Consider the following 19525-nt stretch of genomic DNA (forward strand, 5'->3'; position numbering starts at 1 on the left):
TCATCTCACCTAGATACAGTACAGTGTTCTCTTCATCATCATCTCACCTAGATACAGTACAGTGTTCTCTCCATCATCATCTCACCTAGATACAGTACAGTGTTCTCTCCATCATCATCTCACCTAGATACAGTACAGTGTTCTCTTCATCATCATCTCACCTAGATACAGTACAGTGTTCTCTCCATCATCATCTCACCTAGATACAGTACAGTGTTCTCTTCATCATCATCTCACCTAGATACAGTACAGTGTTCTCTCCATCATCATCTCACCTAGATACAGTACAGTGTTCTCTCCATCATCATCTCACCTAGATACAGTACAGTGTTCTCTCCATCATCATCTCACCTAGATACAGTACAGTGTTCTCTCCATCGTCATCTCACCTAGATACAGTATAGTATTCTCTCCATCATCATCTCACCTAGATACAGTACAGTGTTCTCTCCATCATCATCTCACCTAGATACAGTACAGTGTTCTCTCCATCATCATCTCACCTAGATACAGTACAGTGTTCTCTCCATCATCTCACCTAGATACAGTACAGTGTTCTCTCCATCATCATCTCACCTAGATACAGTACAGTGTTCTCTCCATCATCTCACCTAGATACAGTACAGTGTTCTCTCCATCATCATCTCACCTAGATACAGTACAGTGTTCTCTTCATCATCATCTCACCTAGATACAGTACAGTGTTCTCTCCATCATCATCTCACCTAGATACAGTACAGTGTTCTCTCCATCATCTCACCTAGATACAGTACAGTGTTCTCTCCATCATCATCTCACCTAGATACAGTACAGTGTTCTCTCCATCATCTCACCTAGATACAGTACAGTGTTCTCTCCATCATCATCTCACCTAGATACAGTATATTATTCTCTCCATCATCATCTCACCTAGATACAGTACAGTGTTCTCTCCATCATCATCTCACCTAGATACAGTACAGTGTTCTCTCCATCATCATCTCACCTAGATACAGTACAGTGTTCTCTTCATCATCATCTCACCTAGATACAGTACAGTGTTCTCTCCATCATCATCTCACCTAGATACAGTACAGTGTTCTCTCCATCATCTCACCTAGATACAGTACAGTGTTCTCTCCATCATCATCTCACCTAGATACAGTACAGTGTTCTCTCCATCATCATCTCACCTAGATACAGTACAGTGTTCTCTTCATCATCATCTCACCTAGATACAGTACAGTGTTCTCTCCATCATCATCTCACCTAGATACAGTACAGTGTTCTCTCCATCATCATCTCACCTAGATACAGTACAGTGTTCTCTTCATCATCATCTCACCTAGATACAGTACAGTGTTCTCTCATCATCATCTCACCTAGATACAATACAGTGTTCTCTCCATCATCATCTCACCTAGATACAGTATAGTGTTCTCTCCATCATCATCTCACCTAGATACAGTACAGTGTTCTCTCCATCATCATCTCACCTAGATACAGTACAGTGTTCTCTCCATCATCATCTCACCTAGATACAGTATAGTGTTCTCTCCATCATCATCTCACCTAGATACAGTACAGTGTTCTCTCCATCATCATCTCACCTAGATACAGTACAGTGTTCTCTCCATCATCTCACCTAGATACAGTACAGTGTCTCTTCATCATCATCTCACCTAGATACAGTACAGTGTTCTCTCCATCATCATCTCACCTAGATACAGTACAGTGTTCTCTCCATCATCATCTCACCTAGATACAGTACAGTGTTCTCTCCATCATCATCTGACCTAGATACAGTACAGTGTTCTCTCCATCATCATCTCACCTAGATACAATACAGTGTTCTCTCCATCATCATCTCACCTAGATACAGTATAGTGTTCTCTCCATCATCATCTCACCTAGATACAGTACAGTGTTCTCTCCATCATCATCTCACCTAGATACAGTACAGTGTTCTCTCCATCATCATCTCACCTAGATACAGTACAGTGTTCTCTCCATCGTCATCTCACCTAGATACAGTACAGTGTTCTCTCCATCATCTCACCTAGATACAGTACAGTGTTCTCTCCATCATCATCTCACCTAGATACAGTACAGTGTTCTCTCCATCATCTCACCTAGATACAGTACAGTGTTCTCTCCATCATCATCTCACCTAGATACAGTACAGTGTTCTCTCCATCATCATCTCACCTAGATACAGTACAGTGTTCTCTCCATCATCTCACCTAGATACAGTACAGTGTTCTCTCCATCATCATCTCACCTAGATACAGTACAGTGTTCTCTCCATCGTCATCTCACCTAGATACAGTACAGTGTTCTCTCCATCGTCATCTCACCTAGATACAGTACAGTGTTCTCTCCATCATCTCACCTAGATACAGTACAGTGTTCTCTCCATCATCATCTCACCTAGATACAGTACAGTGTTCTCTCCATCATCATCTCACCTAGATACAATACAGTGTTCTCTCCATCATCATCTCACCTAGATACAGTATAGTGTTCTCTCCATCATCATCTCACCTAGATACAGTACAGTGTTCTCTTCATCCTCTTCATCATCATCTCACCTAGATACAGTACAGTGTTCTCTTCATCATCATCTCACCTAGATACAGTACAGTGTTCTCTCCATCATCATCTCACCTAGATACAGTACAGTGTTCTCTCCATCATCATCTCACCTAGATACAGTACAGTGTTCTCTTCATCATCATCTCACCTAGATACAGTACAGTGTTCTCTCCATCATCATCTCACCTAGATACAGTACAGTGTTCTCTCCATCATCATCTCACCTAGATACAGTACAGTGTTCTCTCCATCATCATCTCACCTAGATACAGTACAGTGTTCTCTCCATCATCATCTCACCTAGATACAGTACAGTGTTCTCTCCATCATCATCTCACCTAGATACAGTACAGTGTTCTCTCCATCGTCATCTCACCTAGATACAGTATAGTGTTCTCTCCATCATCATCTCACCTAGATACAGTACAGTGTTCTCTCCATCATCATCTCACCTAGATACAGTACAGTGTTCTCTCCATCATCATCTCACCTAGATACAGTACAGTGTTCTCTCCATCATCTCACCTAGATACAGTACAGTGTTCTCTCCATCATCATCTCACCTAGATACAGTACAGTGTTCTCTCCATCATCTCACCTAGATACAGTACAGTGTTCTCTCCATCATCATCTCACCTAGATACAGTACAGTGTTTCTTCATCATCATCTCACCTAGATACAGTACAGTGTTCTCTCCATCATCATCTCACCTAGATACAGTACAGTGTTCTCTCCATCATCTCACCTAGATACAGTACAGTGTTCTCTCCATCATCATCTCACCTAGATACAGTACAGTGTTCTCTCCATCATCTCACCTAGATACAGTACAGTGTTCTCTCCATCATCATCTCACCTAGATACAGTACAGTGTTCTCTCCATCATCATCTCACCTAGATACAGTACAGTGTTCTCTCCATCATCATCTCACCTAGATACAGTACAGTGTTCTCTCCATCATCATCTCACCTAGATACAGTACAGTGTTCTCTTCATCATCATCTCACCTAGATACAGTACAGTGTTCTCTCCATCATCATCTCACCTAGATACAGTACAGTGTTCTCTCCATCATCTCACCTAGATACAGTACAGTGTTCTCTCCATCATCATCTCACCTAGATACAGTACAGTGTTCTCTCCATCATCATCTCACCTAGATACAGTACAGTGTTCTCTCCATCATCATCTCACCTAGATACAGTACAGTGTTCTCTCCATCATCATCTCACCTAGATACAGTACAGTGTTCTCTCCATCATCATCTCACCTAGATACAGTACAGTGTTCTCTTCATCATCATCTCACCTAGATACAGTACAGTGTTCTCTCCATCATCATCTCACCTAGATACAGTACAGTGTTCTCTCCATCATCATCTCACCTAGATACAGTACAGTGTTCTCTCCATCATCATCTCACCTAGATACAGTACAGTGTTCTCTCCATCATCATCTCACCTAGATACAGTACAGTGTTCTCTCCATCATCATCTCACCTAGATACAGTACAGTGTTCTCTCCATCATCATCTCACCTAGATACAGTACAGTGTTCTCTCCATCATCATCTCACCTAGATACAGTACAGTGTTCTCTCCATCATCTCACCTAGATACAGTACAGTGTTCTCTTCATCATCATCTCACCTAGATACAGTACAGTGTTCTCTCCATCATCATCTCACCTAGATACAGTACAGTGTTCTCTCCATCATCATCTCACCTAGATACAGTACAGTGTTCTCTCCATCATCATCTCACCTAGATACAGTATAGTGTTCTCTCCATCATCATCTCACCTAGATACAGTACAGTGTTCTCTTCATCCTCTTCATCATCATCTCACCTAGATACAGTACAGTGTTCTCTTCATCATCATCTCACCTAGATACAGTACAGTGTTCTCTCCATCATCATCTCACCTAGATACAGTACAGTGTTCTCTCCATCATCATCTCACCTAGATACAGTACAGTGTTCTCTTCATCATCATCTCACCTAGATACAGTACAGTGTTCTCTCCATCATCATCTCACCTAGATACAGTGTAGTGTTCTCTCCATCATCATCTCACCTAGATACAGTACAGTGTTCTCTCCATCATCATCTCACCTAGATACAGTACAGTGTTTCTCCATCATCATCTCACCTAGATACAGTACAGTGTCTCTCCATCATCATCTCACCTAGATACAGTACAGTGTTCTCTCCATCATCATCTCACCTAGATACAGTACAGTGTTCTCTCCATCATCATCTCACCTAGATACAGTACAGTGTTCTCTCCATCATCATCTCACCTAGATACAGTACAGTGTTCTCTCCATCATCATCTCACCTAGATACAGTACAGTGTTCTCTCCATCATCATCTCACCTAGATACAGTATAGTGTTCTCTCCATCATCATCTCACCTAGATACAGTACAGTGTTCTCTCCATCATCATCTCACCTAGATACAGTACAGTGTTCTCTCCATCATCATCTCACCTAGATACAATACAGTGTTCTCTCCATCATCATCTCACCTAGATACAGTATAGTGTTCTCTCCATCATCATCTCACCTAGATACAGTACAGTGTTCTCTCCATCATCATCTCACCTAGATACAGTACAGTGTTCTCTCCATCATCATCTCACCTAGATACAGTACAGTGTTCTCTCCATCGTCATCTCACCTAGATACAGTACAGTGTTCTCTCCATCATCTCACCTAGATACAGTACAGTGTTCTCTCCATCATCATCTCACCTAGATACAGTACAGTGTTCTCTCCATCATCTCACCTAGATACAGTACAGTGTTCTCTCCATCATCATCTCACCTAGATACAGTACAGTGTTCTCTCCATCATCATCTCACCTAGATACAGTACAGTGTTCTCTCCATCATCTCACCTAGATACAGTACAGTGTTCTCTCCATCATCATCTCACCTAGATACAGTACAGTGTTCTCTCCATCGTCATCTCACCTAGATACAGTACAGTGTTCTCTCCATCATCTCACCTAGATACAGTACAGTGTTCTCTCCATCATCATCTCACCTAGATACAGTACAGTGTTCTCTTCATCATCATCTCACCTAGATACAGTACAGTGTTCTCTCCATCATCATCTCACCTAGATACAGTACAGTGTTCTCTTCATCATCTCACCTAGATACAGTACAGTGTTCTCTCCATCATCATCTCACCTAGATACAGTACAGTGTTCTCTCCATCATCTCACCTAGATACAGTACAGTGTTCTCTTCATCATCATCTCACCTAGATACAGTACAGTGTTCTCTCCATCATCTCACCTAGATACAGTACAGTGTTCTCTCCATCATCATCTCACCTAGATACAGTACAGTGTTCTCTCCATCATCATCTCACCTAGATACAATACAGTGTTCTCTCCATCATCATCTCACCTAGATACAGTATAGTGTTCTCTCCATCATCATCTCACCTAGATACAGTACAGTGTTCTCTCCATCATCATCTCACCTAGATACAGTACAGTGTTCTCTCCATCATCATCTCACCTAGATACAGTACAGTGTTCTCTCCATCGTCATCTCACCTAGATACAGTACAGTGTTCTCTCCATCATCATCTCACCTAGATACAGTACAGTGTTCTCTCCATCATCATCTCACCTAGATACAATACAGTGTTCTCTCCATCATCATCTCACCTAGATACAGTATAGTGTTCTCTCCATCATCATCTCACCTAGATACAGTACAGTGTTCTCTTCATCCTCTTCATCATCATCTCACCTAGATACAGTACAGTGTTCTCTTCATCATCATCTCACCTAGATACAGTACAGTGTTCTCTCCATCATCATCTCACCTAGATACAGTACAGTGTTCTCTCCATCATCATCTCACCTAGATACAGTACAGTGTTCTCTTCATCATCATCTCACCTAGATACAGTACAGTGTTCTCTCCATCATCATCTCACCTAGATACAGTACAGTGTTCTCTCCATCATCATCTCACCTAGAAACAGTACAGTGTTCTCTCCATCATCATCTCACCTAGATACAGTATAGTGTTCTCTCCATCATCATCTCACCTACATACAGTACAGTGTTCTCTCCATCATCATCTCACCTAGATACAGTACAGTGTTCTCTCCATCATCTCACCTAGATACAGTACAGTGTTCTCTTCATCATCATCTCACCTAGATACAGTACAGTGTTCTCTCCATCATCTCACCTAGATACAGTACAGTGTTCTCTCCATCATCATCTCACCTAGATACAGTACAGTGTTCTCTCCATCATCATCTCACCTAGATACAATACAGTGTTCTCTCCATCATCATCTCACCTAGATACAGTATAGTGTTCTCTCCATCATCATCTCACCTAGATACAGTACAGTGTTCTCTCCATCATCATCTCACCTAGATACAGTACAGTGTTCTCTCCATCATCATCTCACCTAGATACAGTACAGTGTTCTCTCCATCGTCATCTCACCTAGATACAGTACAGTGTTCTCTCCATCATCATCTCACCTAGATACAGTACAGTGTTCTCCATCATCATCTCATCTAGATACAATACAGTGTTCTCTCCATCATCATCTCACCTAGATACAGTATAGTGTTCTCTCCATCATCATCTCACCTAGATACAGTACAGTGTTCTCTTCATCCTCTTCATCATCATCTCACCTAGATACAGTACAGTGTTCTCTTCATCATCATCTCACCTAGATACAGTACAGTGTTCTCTCCATCATCATCTCACCTAGATACAGTACAGTGTTCTCTCCATCATCATCTCACCTAGATACAGTACAGTGTTCTCTTCATCATCATCTCACCTAGATACAGTACAGTGTTCTCTCCATCATCATCTCACCTAGATACAATACAGTGTTCTCTCCATCATCATCTCACCTAGATACAGTATAGTGTTCTCTCCATCATCATCTCACCTAGATACAGTACAGTGTTCTCTCCATCATCATCTCACCTAGATACAGTACAGTGTTCTCTCCATCATCATCTCACCATCATCATCTCACCTAGATACAGTACAGTGTTCTCTCCATCATCATCTCACCTAGATACAGTAGTGTTCTCTCCATCATCTCACCTAGATACAGTACAGTGTTCTCTCCATCATCATCTCACCTAGATACAGTACAGTGTTCTCTCCATCATCATCTCACCTAGATACAGTACAGTGTTCTCTCCATCATCATCTCACCTAGATACAGTACAGTGTTCTCTCCATCATCATCTTACCATCCCACCTCAGCAGCACAACACACTGTTTACTACATCAGCCTCTGCTTCACAAAAATAATGACTACATATTCAACATCACCACAGAGGGCAGAGTTCAGCTGTGTTTCAGCCAGTGTTTCAGCCACATTCCTTTTTAGGACTATTGAATTAAACTGACTTGCTATGAGCGCTGTGCTAGCAAACACGCAGACACACGCAGACACACACACACACTCACACACACGCACACACACACAGACCAACTTGCTTGCAGTAATGCTTTCTGCTGAGCAGGTGAGGAGAGATGCGTGGGTGAACCATGCTGATGAGGAAAACCAGTGTGTGTCTGTGGGGAATGGAGAGACTGGGGGTGTTAAGCGCTGACAACGGAGGGCGTGTGTGTGTGTGTGTGATGCTGGGCAGTGTGGGTGCTAAGTGCTTGGTTGCAGAGCGGACCTGCTGACCTCTGATGTGTGAAAGACACAGAGACCAATAGAAAGAGACTTCCTACCATCAAAAGAGGCCAGGCTGTTGGGGTCTCCAAGCTCTGCAGTCACAGACAGAGACTGACGCACCTTCATATTGGTCTCCCTGCACAAACACAACACACACACACACTGTATATGAACTCACAAACCATCACTGAGCATCACTGAGGATCACTGTGTTGTGCTTTATTGGACTGTGCTGTGTGTTATGGTGTGTTCTTACCCATCTAGCTCTGCGGTCTCAATGTAACAGAGGCTATGAGGTTCACTACTGGACAGTAAGAGAAGGTCAGCCTGAAGAGAAAATCAGCTAGCATTAGCATCCACTAACACACTGTAGCATTTCACTTTGTCCCTTCTAGCATGGCCATCTAACAAGGCTAACACATTCCAGAAGCTCTGGCTAACACGCTACTAGTACAGTACATTGAAAGTTAACCTTAGTGTAGAGATTGTTTGGCTGAAATATGAGAGTGCTGTGTGTTACATCGCCTTTATGGAAGCCTTTAAAACCACCATGAATGAATCTCAATACCGGTAAGTGCTTGTATATATATCAAACCATTGCACTGCACCATAAAAAACGTGTTATGACAGAGTACATTACAACAGTTGTAAATGAATCACGACCAGTGTGTGTGTGTATGTGTGTGTGTGTGTATGTGTGTGTGTGTGTATGTGTGTGTGTGTGTATGTGTGTGTGTGTGTGTGTGTGTGTGTGTGTGTGTGTGTGTGTGTGTGTGTGTGTGTGTGTGATACATTATGTTGATGGTTGAATGACATACACTTACTGCCACAAACTGGTTATTCTCCAGTTTAATGATATCACCCACTCTTACATTCATCCACTTCTCCTTCTGAAGACTGAGAGAGAGAAACGAGGGAGGGAGAGAGAAAGAGAGGGAGGGAGAGAAGGAGGGTGAGAGAGAGAGAGAGAGAGAGAGAGAGAGAGAGAGGAGGGATGGATGGAGGGTGAGAGAGAGGGAGAGAGAGAAGGAGGGAGGGAGGGTGAGAGAGAGGGAGAGAGAGAGAGAAGGAGGGAGGGTGAGAGAGAGAGAGAGAGGAGGGAGGGTGAGAGAGAGAGAGAGAGAAGGAGGGAGGGTGAGAGAGAGAGAGAGAGAGAGAGAGAGAGAGAGAGAGAGAGAGAGAGAGAGAGAGGGAGGGAGGGAGAGAGAGAGAGAGAGAGAGAGAGAGAGAGAGAGCGAGAGAGAGAGGGAGGTAGGTAGGTAGGTAAGTAGGTAGGTAGGTAGAAAGAGGAACTAAATTATAAATAGAAACAGCTTACGATATGTAGTTAAATGTCTGTATTGATGAGTGTAGACTGGACTAGATGAATGGCTGTATTGCTGAGTGAGGACTGTACTAGATGACTGTCTGTATTGCTGATTAGAGACTGGACAAGATGAATGTCTGTATTGCTGAGTGTAGACTGGACAAGATGAATGGCTGTATTGATGAGTGTAGACTGGACTAGATGAATGGCTGTATTGCTGAGTGAGGACTGTACTAGATGACTGTCTGTATTGCTGATTAGAGACTGGACAAGATGAATGTCTGTATTGCTGAGTGTAGACTGGACAAGATGAATGGCTGTATTGCTGAGTGTAGACTGGACAAGATGAATGTCTGTATTGCTGAGTGTAGACTGGACAAGATGAATGGCTGTATTGCTGAGTGAGGACTGGACTAGATGAATGTCTGTATTGCTGAGTGTAGACTGGACAAGATGAATGTCTGTATTGCTGAGTGTAGACTGGACAAGATGAATGGCTGTATTGCTGAGTGAGGACTGGACTAGATGTCTGTCTTTATTGCTGATTAGAGACTGGACTAGATGAATGTCTGTATTGCTGAGTGTAGACTGGACTAGATGAATGGCTGTATTGCTGAGTGTAGACTGGACTAGATGAATGGCTGTATTGCTGATTAGAGACTGGACTAGATGAATGTCTGTATTGCTGAGTGTAGACTGGACTAGATGACTGTCTGTATTGCTGAGTGTAGACTGGACTAGATGACTGTCTGTATTGCTGAGTGTAGACTGGACTAGATGACTGTCTGTATTGCTGAGTGTAGACTGGACTAGAGGAGACTTACGAGCCGTGGATGACGACCTGAGACTGCCGGTTGTTCACCTGGTTGTCACTCTTGTGACGGAACTGAAGGAGACAAGAATTGACATGTTTTTCTCTCCAAATATTATGTGTTTTGAATAGTGTAAGTTAGGACAGTTACAATTATCAACCAACAATTACGGACAAAAACTTCAAAATAATAGTCATGATCTGCACATCTTAAGACATTTATTTTAGGAGACGGGGCATTCAACTTTATATTCAACTAGATACAGTTCACCCAATAGCAGTTTTTCATTTTACATGAAGTGGGTAAAGCTGGTAATCATTTTACATGAAGTGGGTAAAGTTGGTAATCGTTTCACATGAAGTGGGTAAAGTTGGTAATCATTTTACATGAAGTGGGTAAAGCTGGTAATCATTTTACATGAAGTTGGTCAAGTTGGTAATCATTTTACATGAAGTGGGTAAAGTTGGTAATCATTTTACAATCAGAAAGGCACAGTCGGGAGAAGCTTCATTTTCAAAAGTTTCGGTTTCACCAAAGCTGTGTTGTAATCATTAGGTCGTCATAGCACATTTTACAGATGCATTATGATGCATTACAAGCTCTAAAGATTATTCAACCAAAATTACATTTATAATAATAACCATTTCCATTTGCATGACAATGAATTGTTACCCCAAATTCCATAATCGTCACAGCCCTAGTGTGTGTGTGTGTGTGTGTGTGACAGACACTCACATAGTCGTCAGTGGCATCCTTTACTGCAGTGATGCTGAGCACCAGGACTAAAGGCACTATGGTGGTGAACCAGGAGAGAGACGAGATCTGAGGAATCAACTGGAGAGAGAGAGAGGGAGGGAGGGAGGGAGGGAGGGAGGGAGGGAGGGAGGGAGAGAGAAAGTGAGTGAGTGAGAGAGAGAGAAAGAGAGAGGGAGGGAGGGAGGGAGGAAGAGAGAGGGATAGAGAGAGAGAGAGAGAGAGAGAGCGAGAGAGAGAGAGAGAGAGAGAGAGAGAGAGAGAGAGAGAGAGAGGGAGAGAGAGAGAGAGAGAGAGAGAGAGAGAGAGAGAGAAAGGAGAGAGAGAAAAGGAGAGAGAGGGAAACAGAGAGGGAGGGGCAGGAGGAAGGAGAGGGAGGGAGAGAGAGAAGGAAACAGAGAGTGAGGGGGCAGGACGAAGGAGAGTGAGGAGAGAGAGAGGGAAAAAGAGAGCGGTAGGGGGCAGGAGAAAGGGGAGGAAGAGAGAGAGGAGGGAGGAAGGGGAGAGAAAGAGAGGAGAGCGAGAGGAGGGAGGAAGGGGAGAGAAAGAGAGGAGAGCGAGAGGAGGGATGGGAGGTAAAACAAAGAAAGAGAAGAAAGCAGTCTCTATGATGTACCTGCTGTGTCCTTCAGTGTGGTGAAAACTGATAGCCTCTCTTTCTCCCCTCCCCACTCATCTCCACCCCACCCCCTTTACAGCATCCCTGTCTTCACTTCCTCTCCCTCCATTGTTTTATCCCCGTCTCTCTCTGCCCTCCCCATACCTCCACTTCCTCTCCCTCCATTACTTTATCCCCATCTCTCTGCCCTCCCCATACCTCCACTTCCTCTCCCTCCATTACTTTATCCCCGTCTCTCTCTGCCCTCCCCATACCTCCACTTCCTCTCCCTCCATTACTTTATCCCCGTCTCTCTCTGCCCTCCCCATACCTCCACTTCCTCTCCCTCCATTGCTTTATCCCCGTCTCTCTCTGCCCTCCCCATACCTCCACTTCCTCTCCCTCCATTGCTTTATCCCCGTCTCTCTCTGCCCTCCCCATACCTCCACTTCCTCTCCCTCCATTACTTTATCCCCGTCTCTCTCTGCCCTCCCCATACCTCCACTTCCTCTCCCTCCATTACTTTATCCCCGTCTCTCTCTGCCCTCCCCATACCTCCACTTCCTCTCCCTCCATTACTTTATCCCCGTCTCTCTCTGCCCTCCCCATACCTCCACTTCCTCTCCCTCCATTACTTTATCCCCGTCTCTCTCTGCCCTCCACATACCTCCACTTCCTCTCCCTCCATTACTTTATCCCCGTCTCTCTCTGCCCTCCCCATACCTCCACTTCCTCTCCCTCCATTACTTTATCCCCGTCTCTCTCTGCCCTCCCCATACCTCCACTTCCTCTCCCTCCATTACTTTATCCCCGTCTCTCTCTGCCCTCCCCATACCTCCACTTCCTCTCCCTCCATTACTTTATCCCGTCTCTCTCTGCCCTCCCCATACCTCCACTTCCTCTCCCTCCATTACTTTATCCCCGTCTCTCTCTGCCCTCCCCATACCTCCACTTCCTCTCCCTCCATTACTTTATTCCCGTCTCTCTCTGCCCTCCCCATACCTCCACTTCCTCTCCCTCCATTACTTTATCCCCGTCTCTCTCTGCCCTCCCCATACCTCCACTTCCTCTCCCTGCTTCCATCTTACCTGCAGTATGAGCAGAAAGAGGAAGTAGGTGTTGGCCACTTCCTGGAACTGTTCAAACAGGTTGACGGGCAGAAAGGTGATGACGTTGTACTTAGACGTCACAATACAGTTACTCTGAGAGAGACAGAGAGTGAGAGAGAGATAAAGAGAGATAAAGAGAGATAGAGAGATAAAGAGAAGGGGGAATAGAGGAAGGTATGTTCTAAATGTGAAATACTAATTACTACAAAAATAGAAAATGTTGGTCTATTATTAGTCATGTAATGTACTTAAACATAAATACACATATATAATCATGTACAAACACACAAACTATCTCTCTTACCGCATACTGAAACTTCTCGTTGTATTCTCTGTCATTGGCCCGGACCCTCCTCTCCTCCTCTGGTGAAACACACACAACACAACTGTGAGAGACAACACATAACTTTGAATAACACAACTCTGAAACATCTTAACCAAAAATATCTTTGGGATAACACACAGATTCCCTGCCAGGGACCTTGCCTTTGTGTGTGTGTTTATAAGAGGGTGATTATCCCAGGCCGAGTCCCAGGCCGAGTCAATATCACTCATTCATCAATACAGATGTTCTATGTTAATTTGATCCCTCTGTTGTCACAGGGAATTTTCCTTTGCAGCAGGAAAGGCACATTTTCAGTGTATTCAAGGTTTAAAAAGGCTTCTAAATGTTGTAATTTCCACTTTAAAATGTCAGACTAAACTAAAAATCAACAAAAATGTCTATTAATTATAATCCACATAATAATTCACAGTTCCTGTTGCTGCAGGATTATTGTCCTGCTGTGAGAAACTGGTCAGATTAGCATAGAACATCTGTAACTACAGTCTGTGTTGGACAGAAAAAGAGAGATGGAGGGAGGTTGATTTATCTAATTTACATATACAGTACAACCAAATCAATATAGAGCTACACATGTACGCGCACACGCACACACACACACACACTGACTGGCAGGTCAATCACGTTGTAAGAGGAATTAGCTCTGTTTGGCTGGTGCTTCTGAACATGAACAACCCAACAGGCTCAGACCAGACACAGTTAACCCACCCCTGGAGGGTGTGTGTGATCCCTGCGTCACTAAGGGAATAAACAGGTCATGACTCTGTAGAGGTCAGCTGAGGTGAATGTATACCTTGAGTTTTTTAAATAAAAAAGTTAATCAAATTAATGTCACCTTTATTTAACCAGGAAGGCCAGTTGAGAACAAGTTCTCATTTACAACCGTAACCTGGCCAAGATAAAGCATAGCAGTGCGACACAAACAACAACACAGAGTTACAAGGTGAGATGAATGTATACCTTGAGGTAAATATATACCTTGAGTTAAGGTGAATGTATACGTTGAGGTGAGGTGAATGTATACGTTGAGGTGAATGTATATGTTGAGGTGAATGTATACGTTGAGGTGAGGTGAATGTATACCTTGAGGTAAATGTATACCTTGAGTTGAGGTGAATGTATACGTTGAGGTGAGGTGAATGTATACGTTGAGCTGAGGTGAATGTATACCTTGAGGTAAATGTATACCTTGAGTTGAGGTGAATGTATACGTTGAGGTGAGGTGAATGTATACGTTGAGGTGAATGTATACGTTGAGGTGAGGTGAATGTATACGTTGAGGTGAATGTATACGTTGAGGTGAATGTATACGTTGAGGTGAGGTGAATGTGTACGTTGAGGTGAATGTATATGTTGAGTTGAGGTGAATGTGTACATTGAGGTGAATGTATATGTTGAGTTGAGGTGAATGTATACGTTGAGGTGAATGTATACATTGAGGTGAGGTGAATGTATACGTTGAGGTGAATGTATATGTTGAGGTGAATGTATATGTTGAGGTGAGGTGAATGTGTACGTTGAGGTGAGGTGAATGTGTACGTTGAGATGAGGTGAATGTGTATGTTGAGGTGAATGTATTCATTGAGGTGAGGTGAATGTATACATTGAGCTGAGGTGAATGTGTATGTTGAGGTGAATGTATACGTTGAGGTGAATGTATACGTTGAGGTGAATGTATACGTTGAGGTGAATGTACACGTTGAGGTGAGGTGAATGTATACGTTGAGATGAGGTGAATGTATACGTTGAGATGAGGTGAATGTATACGTTGAGGTGAATGTACACGTTGAGGTGAGGTGAATGTGTACATTGAGCTGAGGTGAATGTATATGTTGAGGTGAATTTATACGTTGAGGTGAATGTATACATTGAAGTGAGGTGAATGTGTACATTGAGTTGAGGTGAATGTGTATGTTGAGGTGAATGTGTACATTGAGTTGAGGTGAATGTGTATGTTGAGGTGAATGTGTACATTGAGTTGAGGTGAATGTGTATGTTGAGGTGAATGTGTACATTGAGTTGAGGTGAATGTGTATGTTGAGGTGAATGTGTACATTGAGTTGAGGTGAATGTGTATGTTGAGGTGAATGTATACGTTGAGGTGAATGTATACGTTGAGGTGAATGTATATGTTGAGGTGAGGTGAATGTGTACGTTGAGGTGAGGTGAATGTGTAGTGAATGTGTACGTTGAGGTGAGGTGAATGTATACGTTGAGGTGAATGTATACATTGAGGTGAATGTATACATTGAGCTGAGGTGAATGTATACGTTGAGATGAGGTGAATGTATACGTTGAGGTGAATGTATACGTTGAGGTGAATGTATACGTTGAGGTGAATGTATACATTGAGCTGAGGTGAATGTATACGTTGAGATGAGGTGAATGTATACGTTGAGGTGAATGTACACGTTGAGGTGAGGTGAATGTATACGTTGAGATGAGGTGAATGTATACGTTGAGGTGAATGTACACGTTGAGGTGAGGTGAATGTATACGTTGAGATGAGGTGAATGTATACGTTGAGGTGAATGTATACGTTGAGTTGAGGTGAATGTATAAGTTGAGGTGAATGTATACGTTGAGGTGAAGTGTACGTTGAAGTGAATGTATACCTTGAAGTGAGGTGAATGTGTACATTGAGTTGAGGCGAATGTGTATGTTGAGGTGAATGTGTACATTGAGTTGAGGTGAATGTGTATGTTGAGGTGAATGTATACATTGAGGTGAGGTGAATGTGTACATTGAGGTGAATGTGTACATTGAGTTGAGGTGAATGTGTATGTTGAGGTGAATGTGTATGTTGAGGTGAATGTGTACATTGAGTTGAGGTGAATGTGTATGTTGAGGTGAATGTGTATGTTGAGGTGAATGTGTACATTGAGGTGAGGTGAATGTGTATGTTGAGGTGAATGTGTACATTGAGTTGAGGTGAATGTGTATGTTGAGGTGAATGTGTATGTTGAGGTGAATGTGTACATTGAGTTGAGGTGAATGTGTATGTTGAGGTGAATGTGTATGTTGAGGTGAATGTGTACATTGAGGTGAGGTGAATGTATACGTTGAGGTGAGGTGAATGTGTATGTTGAGGTGAATGTGTACATTGAGTTGAGGTGAATGTGTACATTGAAGTGAGGTGAATGTGTACATTGAGGTGAGGTGAATGTGTATGTTGAGGTGAATGTGTACATTGAGGTGAGGTGAATGTGTACGTACGTTGAGGTTTATACGTTAATGAGCATCAGCCCTTTATTTTGAAGGCTGTAGTTTGAGTCAGTCAGGTGTTGTTTTATAACACTTCACTGAATATGCCTACACTTTGAGGGATTACTCATACCTCAAACTAAAGTCTCATTCCCTCTCTCTAGGAGGATGCTGAAAGCTCCAGCTGTCTCTCTCTCCCCCTCTCTCTCTCTTTCTCTCTTTCTCCCTCTCTCACTCACGTTCTCTCTCTCTTTCTCTCTCTCTCTAGGATGCTGAAAGCTCCAGCTCTCCAGCCACTCAAACTCCTCCGTCCATCCCTCACTCTAAATATTAAGAGACTAACTCCCTTCCCCTTAGCAACAGTGCTCTCCCTCTGGTTCTCCATCAACATAGAGAAACTGTATTCTCCCACTCCACTTCTCTTTCTTTCTCTCTCTCTCTTTCTTTCTCTTCTTTCTTTCTCTCTTTTTTTCTTTCTCTTCTTTCTTTCTTTCTCACTCCCCTTCTCTTTCTTTCTTTCTTTCTTTCTTTCTTTCTTTCTTTCTTTCTTTCTCTCTCTCTCTCTCTCTCTCTCTCAAAGACTTTTTGTGCTGAATGATGCAGTGCATGTTTTGGAGAAACCCTCCCTGCCTCCTTCTCTCCTCTAATATTAATGAGAGCTTTTAAAATTAAATGACTGCTGTTCACCCAGAGTAGAGCACGCACGCACGCACACACACACACACACACACACACACACACACACACACACACACACACACACACACACAGTCACAGGTAGGTCAGTCAAACACGGCCCCTGTCCTGTTTCAGAGGAATCGGAAAAAAGCATGCAGTACACACACAGTCACACACCTGCTAACTTCCTTCCTGTTTGTCTCTGTCAGCAGACCAGTCTATAACCAGCCCCTCAACCACACACACACCAGTGGTTTCCTGTGCAGCAGCATGCATGTCAGTCCCTCTAGTCTCATCCTCCTGAGGAATAGCCTTGTTGAGCACTGTCTGACCTACCAAAACACACAGCCCCATCTGACCTACCAAAACACACAGCCCCATCTGACCTACCAAAACACACAGTCCTGTCTGACCTACCAAAACACACAGCCCTGTCCGACCTACCAAAACACACAGTCCTGTCTGACCTACCAAAACACACAGTCCTGTCTGACCTACCAAAACACACAGTCCTGTCTGACCTACCAAAACACACAGTCCTGTCTGACCTACCAAAACACACAGCCCCATCTGACCTACCAAAACACACAGTCCCGTCTGACCTACCAAAATAAACAGTCCTGTCTGACCTACCAAAACACACAGTCCTGTCTGACCTACCAAAACACACAGCCCTGTCTGACCTACCAAAACACACAGTCCTGTCTGACCTACCAAAACACACAGCCCCATCTGACCTACCAAAACACACAGTCCTGTCTGACCTACCAAAACACACAGTCCTGTCTGACCTACCAAAATACACAGTCCTGTCTGACCTACCAAAATACACAGCCCTGTCTGACCTACCAAAACACACAGCCCCATCTGACCTACCAAAACACACAGTCCTGTCTGACCTACCAAAATACACAGCCCTGTCTGACCTACCAAAACACACAGTCCTGTCTGACCTACCAAAACACACAGTCCTGTCTGACCTACCAAAACACACAGTCCTGTCTGACCTACCAAAACACACAGCCCCATCTGACCTACCAAAACACACAGTCCTGTCTGACCTACTAAAACACACAGTCCTGTCTGACCTACTAAATCACACAGTCCCATCTGACCTACCATCTGACCTACCATCTGACCTACCATCTGACCTACTAAAACACACAGTCCTGTCTGACCTACTAAATCACACAGCCCCATCTGACCTACCATCTGACCTACCATCTGACCTACCAAAACACACAGTCCTGTCTGACCTACTAAAACACACAGTCCTGTCTGACCTACTAAAACACACTGTCCTGTCTGACCTACCAAAACACACAGTCCTGTCTGACCTACCAAAACACACAGCCCCATCTGACCTACCAAAACACACAGTCCTGTCTGACCTACTAAAACACACAGTCCTGTCTGACCTACTAAATCACACAGTCCCATCTGACCTACCATCTGACCTACCATCTGACCTACCATCTGACCTACTAAAACACACAGTCCTGTCTGACCTACTAAATCACACAGCCCCATCTGACCTACCATCTGACCTACCATCTGACCTACCAAAACACACAGTCCTGTCTGACCTACTAAAACACACAGTCCTGTCTGACCTACTAAAACACACTGTCCTGTCTGACCTACCAAAACACACAGTCCTGTCTGATCTACCAAAACACAAAGCCTCTCCAGGTTCTCCTTTACCCAAATCCAGATAGCAGATGTTCTGAAAGAGCTGCAAAACCTGGACCCGTACAAATCAGCTAGGCCCTATATAAACAGTTGATGGACCATAAGAAGACATTAACCTAGGCCCTATATAAACAGTTGATGGACCATAAGAAGACATTAACCTAGGCCCTATATAAACAGTTGATGGACCATAAGAAGACATTAACCTAGGCCCTATATAAACAGTTGATGGACCATAAGAAGACATTAACCTAGGCCCTATATAAACAGTTGATGGACCACAAGAAGACATTAACCTAGGCCCTATATAAACAGTTGATGGACCATAAGAAGACAATAACCTAGGCCCTATATAAACAGTTGATGGACCATAAGACGACATTAACCTAGGCCCTATATAAACAGTTGATGGACCATAAGAAGACATTAACCTAGGCCCTATATAAACAGTTGATGGACCATAAGAAGACATTAACCTAGGCCCTATATAAACAGTTGATGGACCATAAGAAGACATTAACCTATGCCCTATATAAACAGTTGATGGACCACAAGAAGACATTAACCTAGGCCCTATATAAACAGTTGATGGACCATAAGAAGACATTAACCTAGGCCCTATATAAACAGTTGATGGACCATAAGAAGACATTAACCTAGGCCCTATATAAACAGTTGATGGACCATAAGAAGACATTAACCTAGGCCCTATATAAACAGTTGATGGACCATAAGAAGACATTAACCTAGGCCCT

The 19525-nt window shown here is 43.3% G+C and overlaps 1 protein-coding gene across 1 annotated transcript in view; it reads right to left on the reverse strand.

The window, feature by feature from the left end:
- The window catches only part of LOC115121846 (phospholipid-transporting ATPase ID-like), a 116289-nt gene that overhangs the window by 84525 nt on the left and 12239 nt on the right, over window positions 1-19525 (reverse strand). Inside the window, exons 2-8 of the mRNA XM_065027758.1 lie at window positions 13158-13216; window positions 12833-12946; window positions 11129-11227; window positions 10406-10467; window positions 9100-9172; window positions 8532-8602; window positions 8332-8411 (exon numbers count right to left, since the gene is read on the reverse strand). Coding sequence (XP_064883830.1) covers window positions 8332-8411; window positions 8532-8602; window positions 9100-9172; window positions 10406-10467; window positions 11129-11227; window positions 12833-12946; window positions 13158-13216 — 558 coding nt within the window. The remainder of the gene's footprint in view (window positions 1-8331; window positions 8412-8531; window positions 8603-9099; window positions 9173-10405; window positions 10468-11128; window positions 11228-12832; window positions 12947-13157; window positions 13217-19525) is intronic.

This window comes from Oncorhynchus nerka, linkage group LG14, assembly GCF_034236695.1.
Source record: "Oncorhynchus nerka isolate Pitt River linkage group LG14, Oner_Uvic_2.0, whole genome shotgun sequence".
Taxonomy (NCBI): domain Eukaryota; kingdom Metazoa; phylum Chordata; class Actinopteri; order Salmoniformes; family Salmonidae; genus Oncorhynchus; species Oncorhynchus nerka.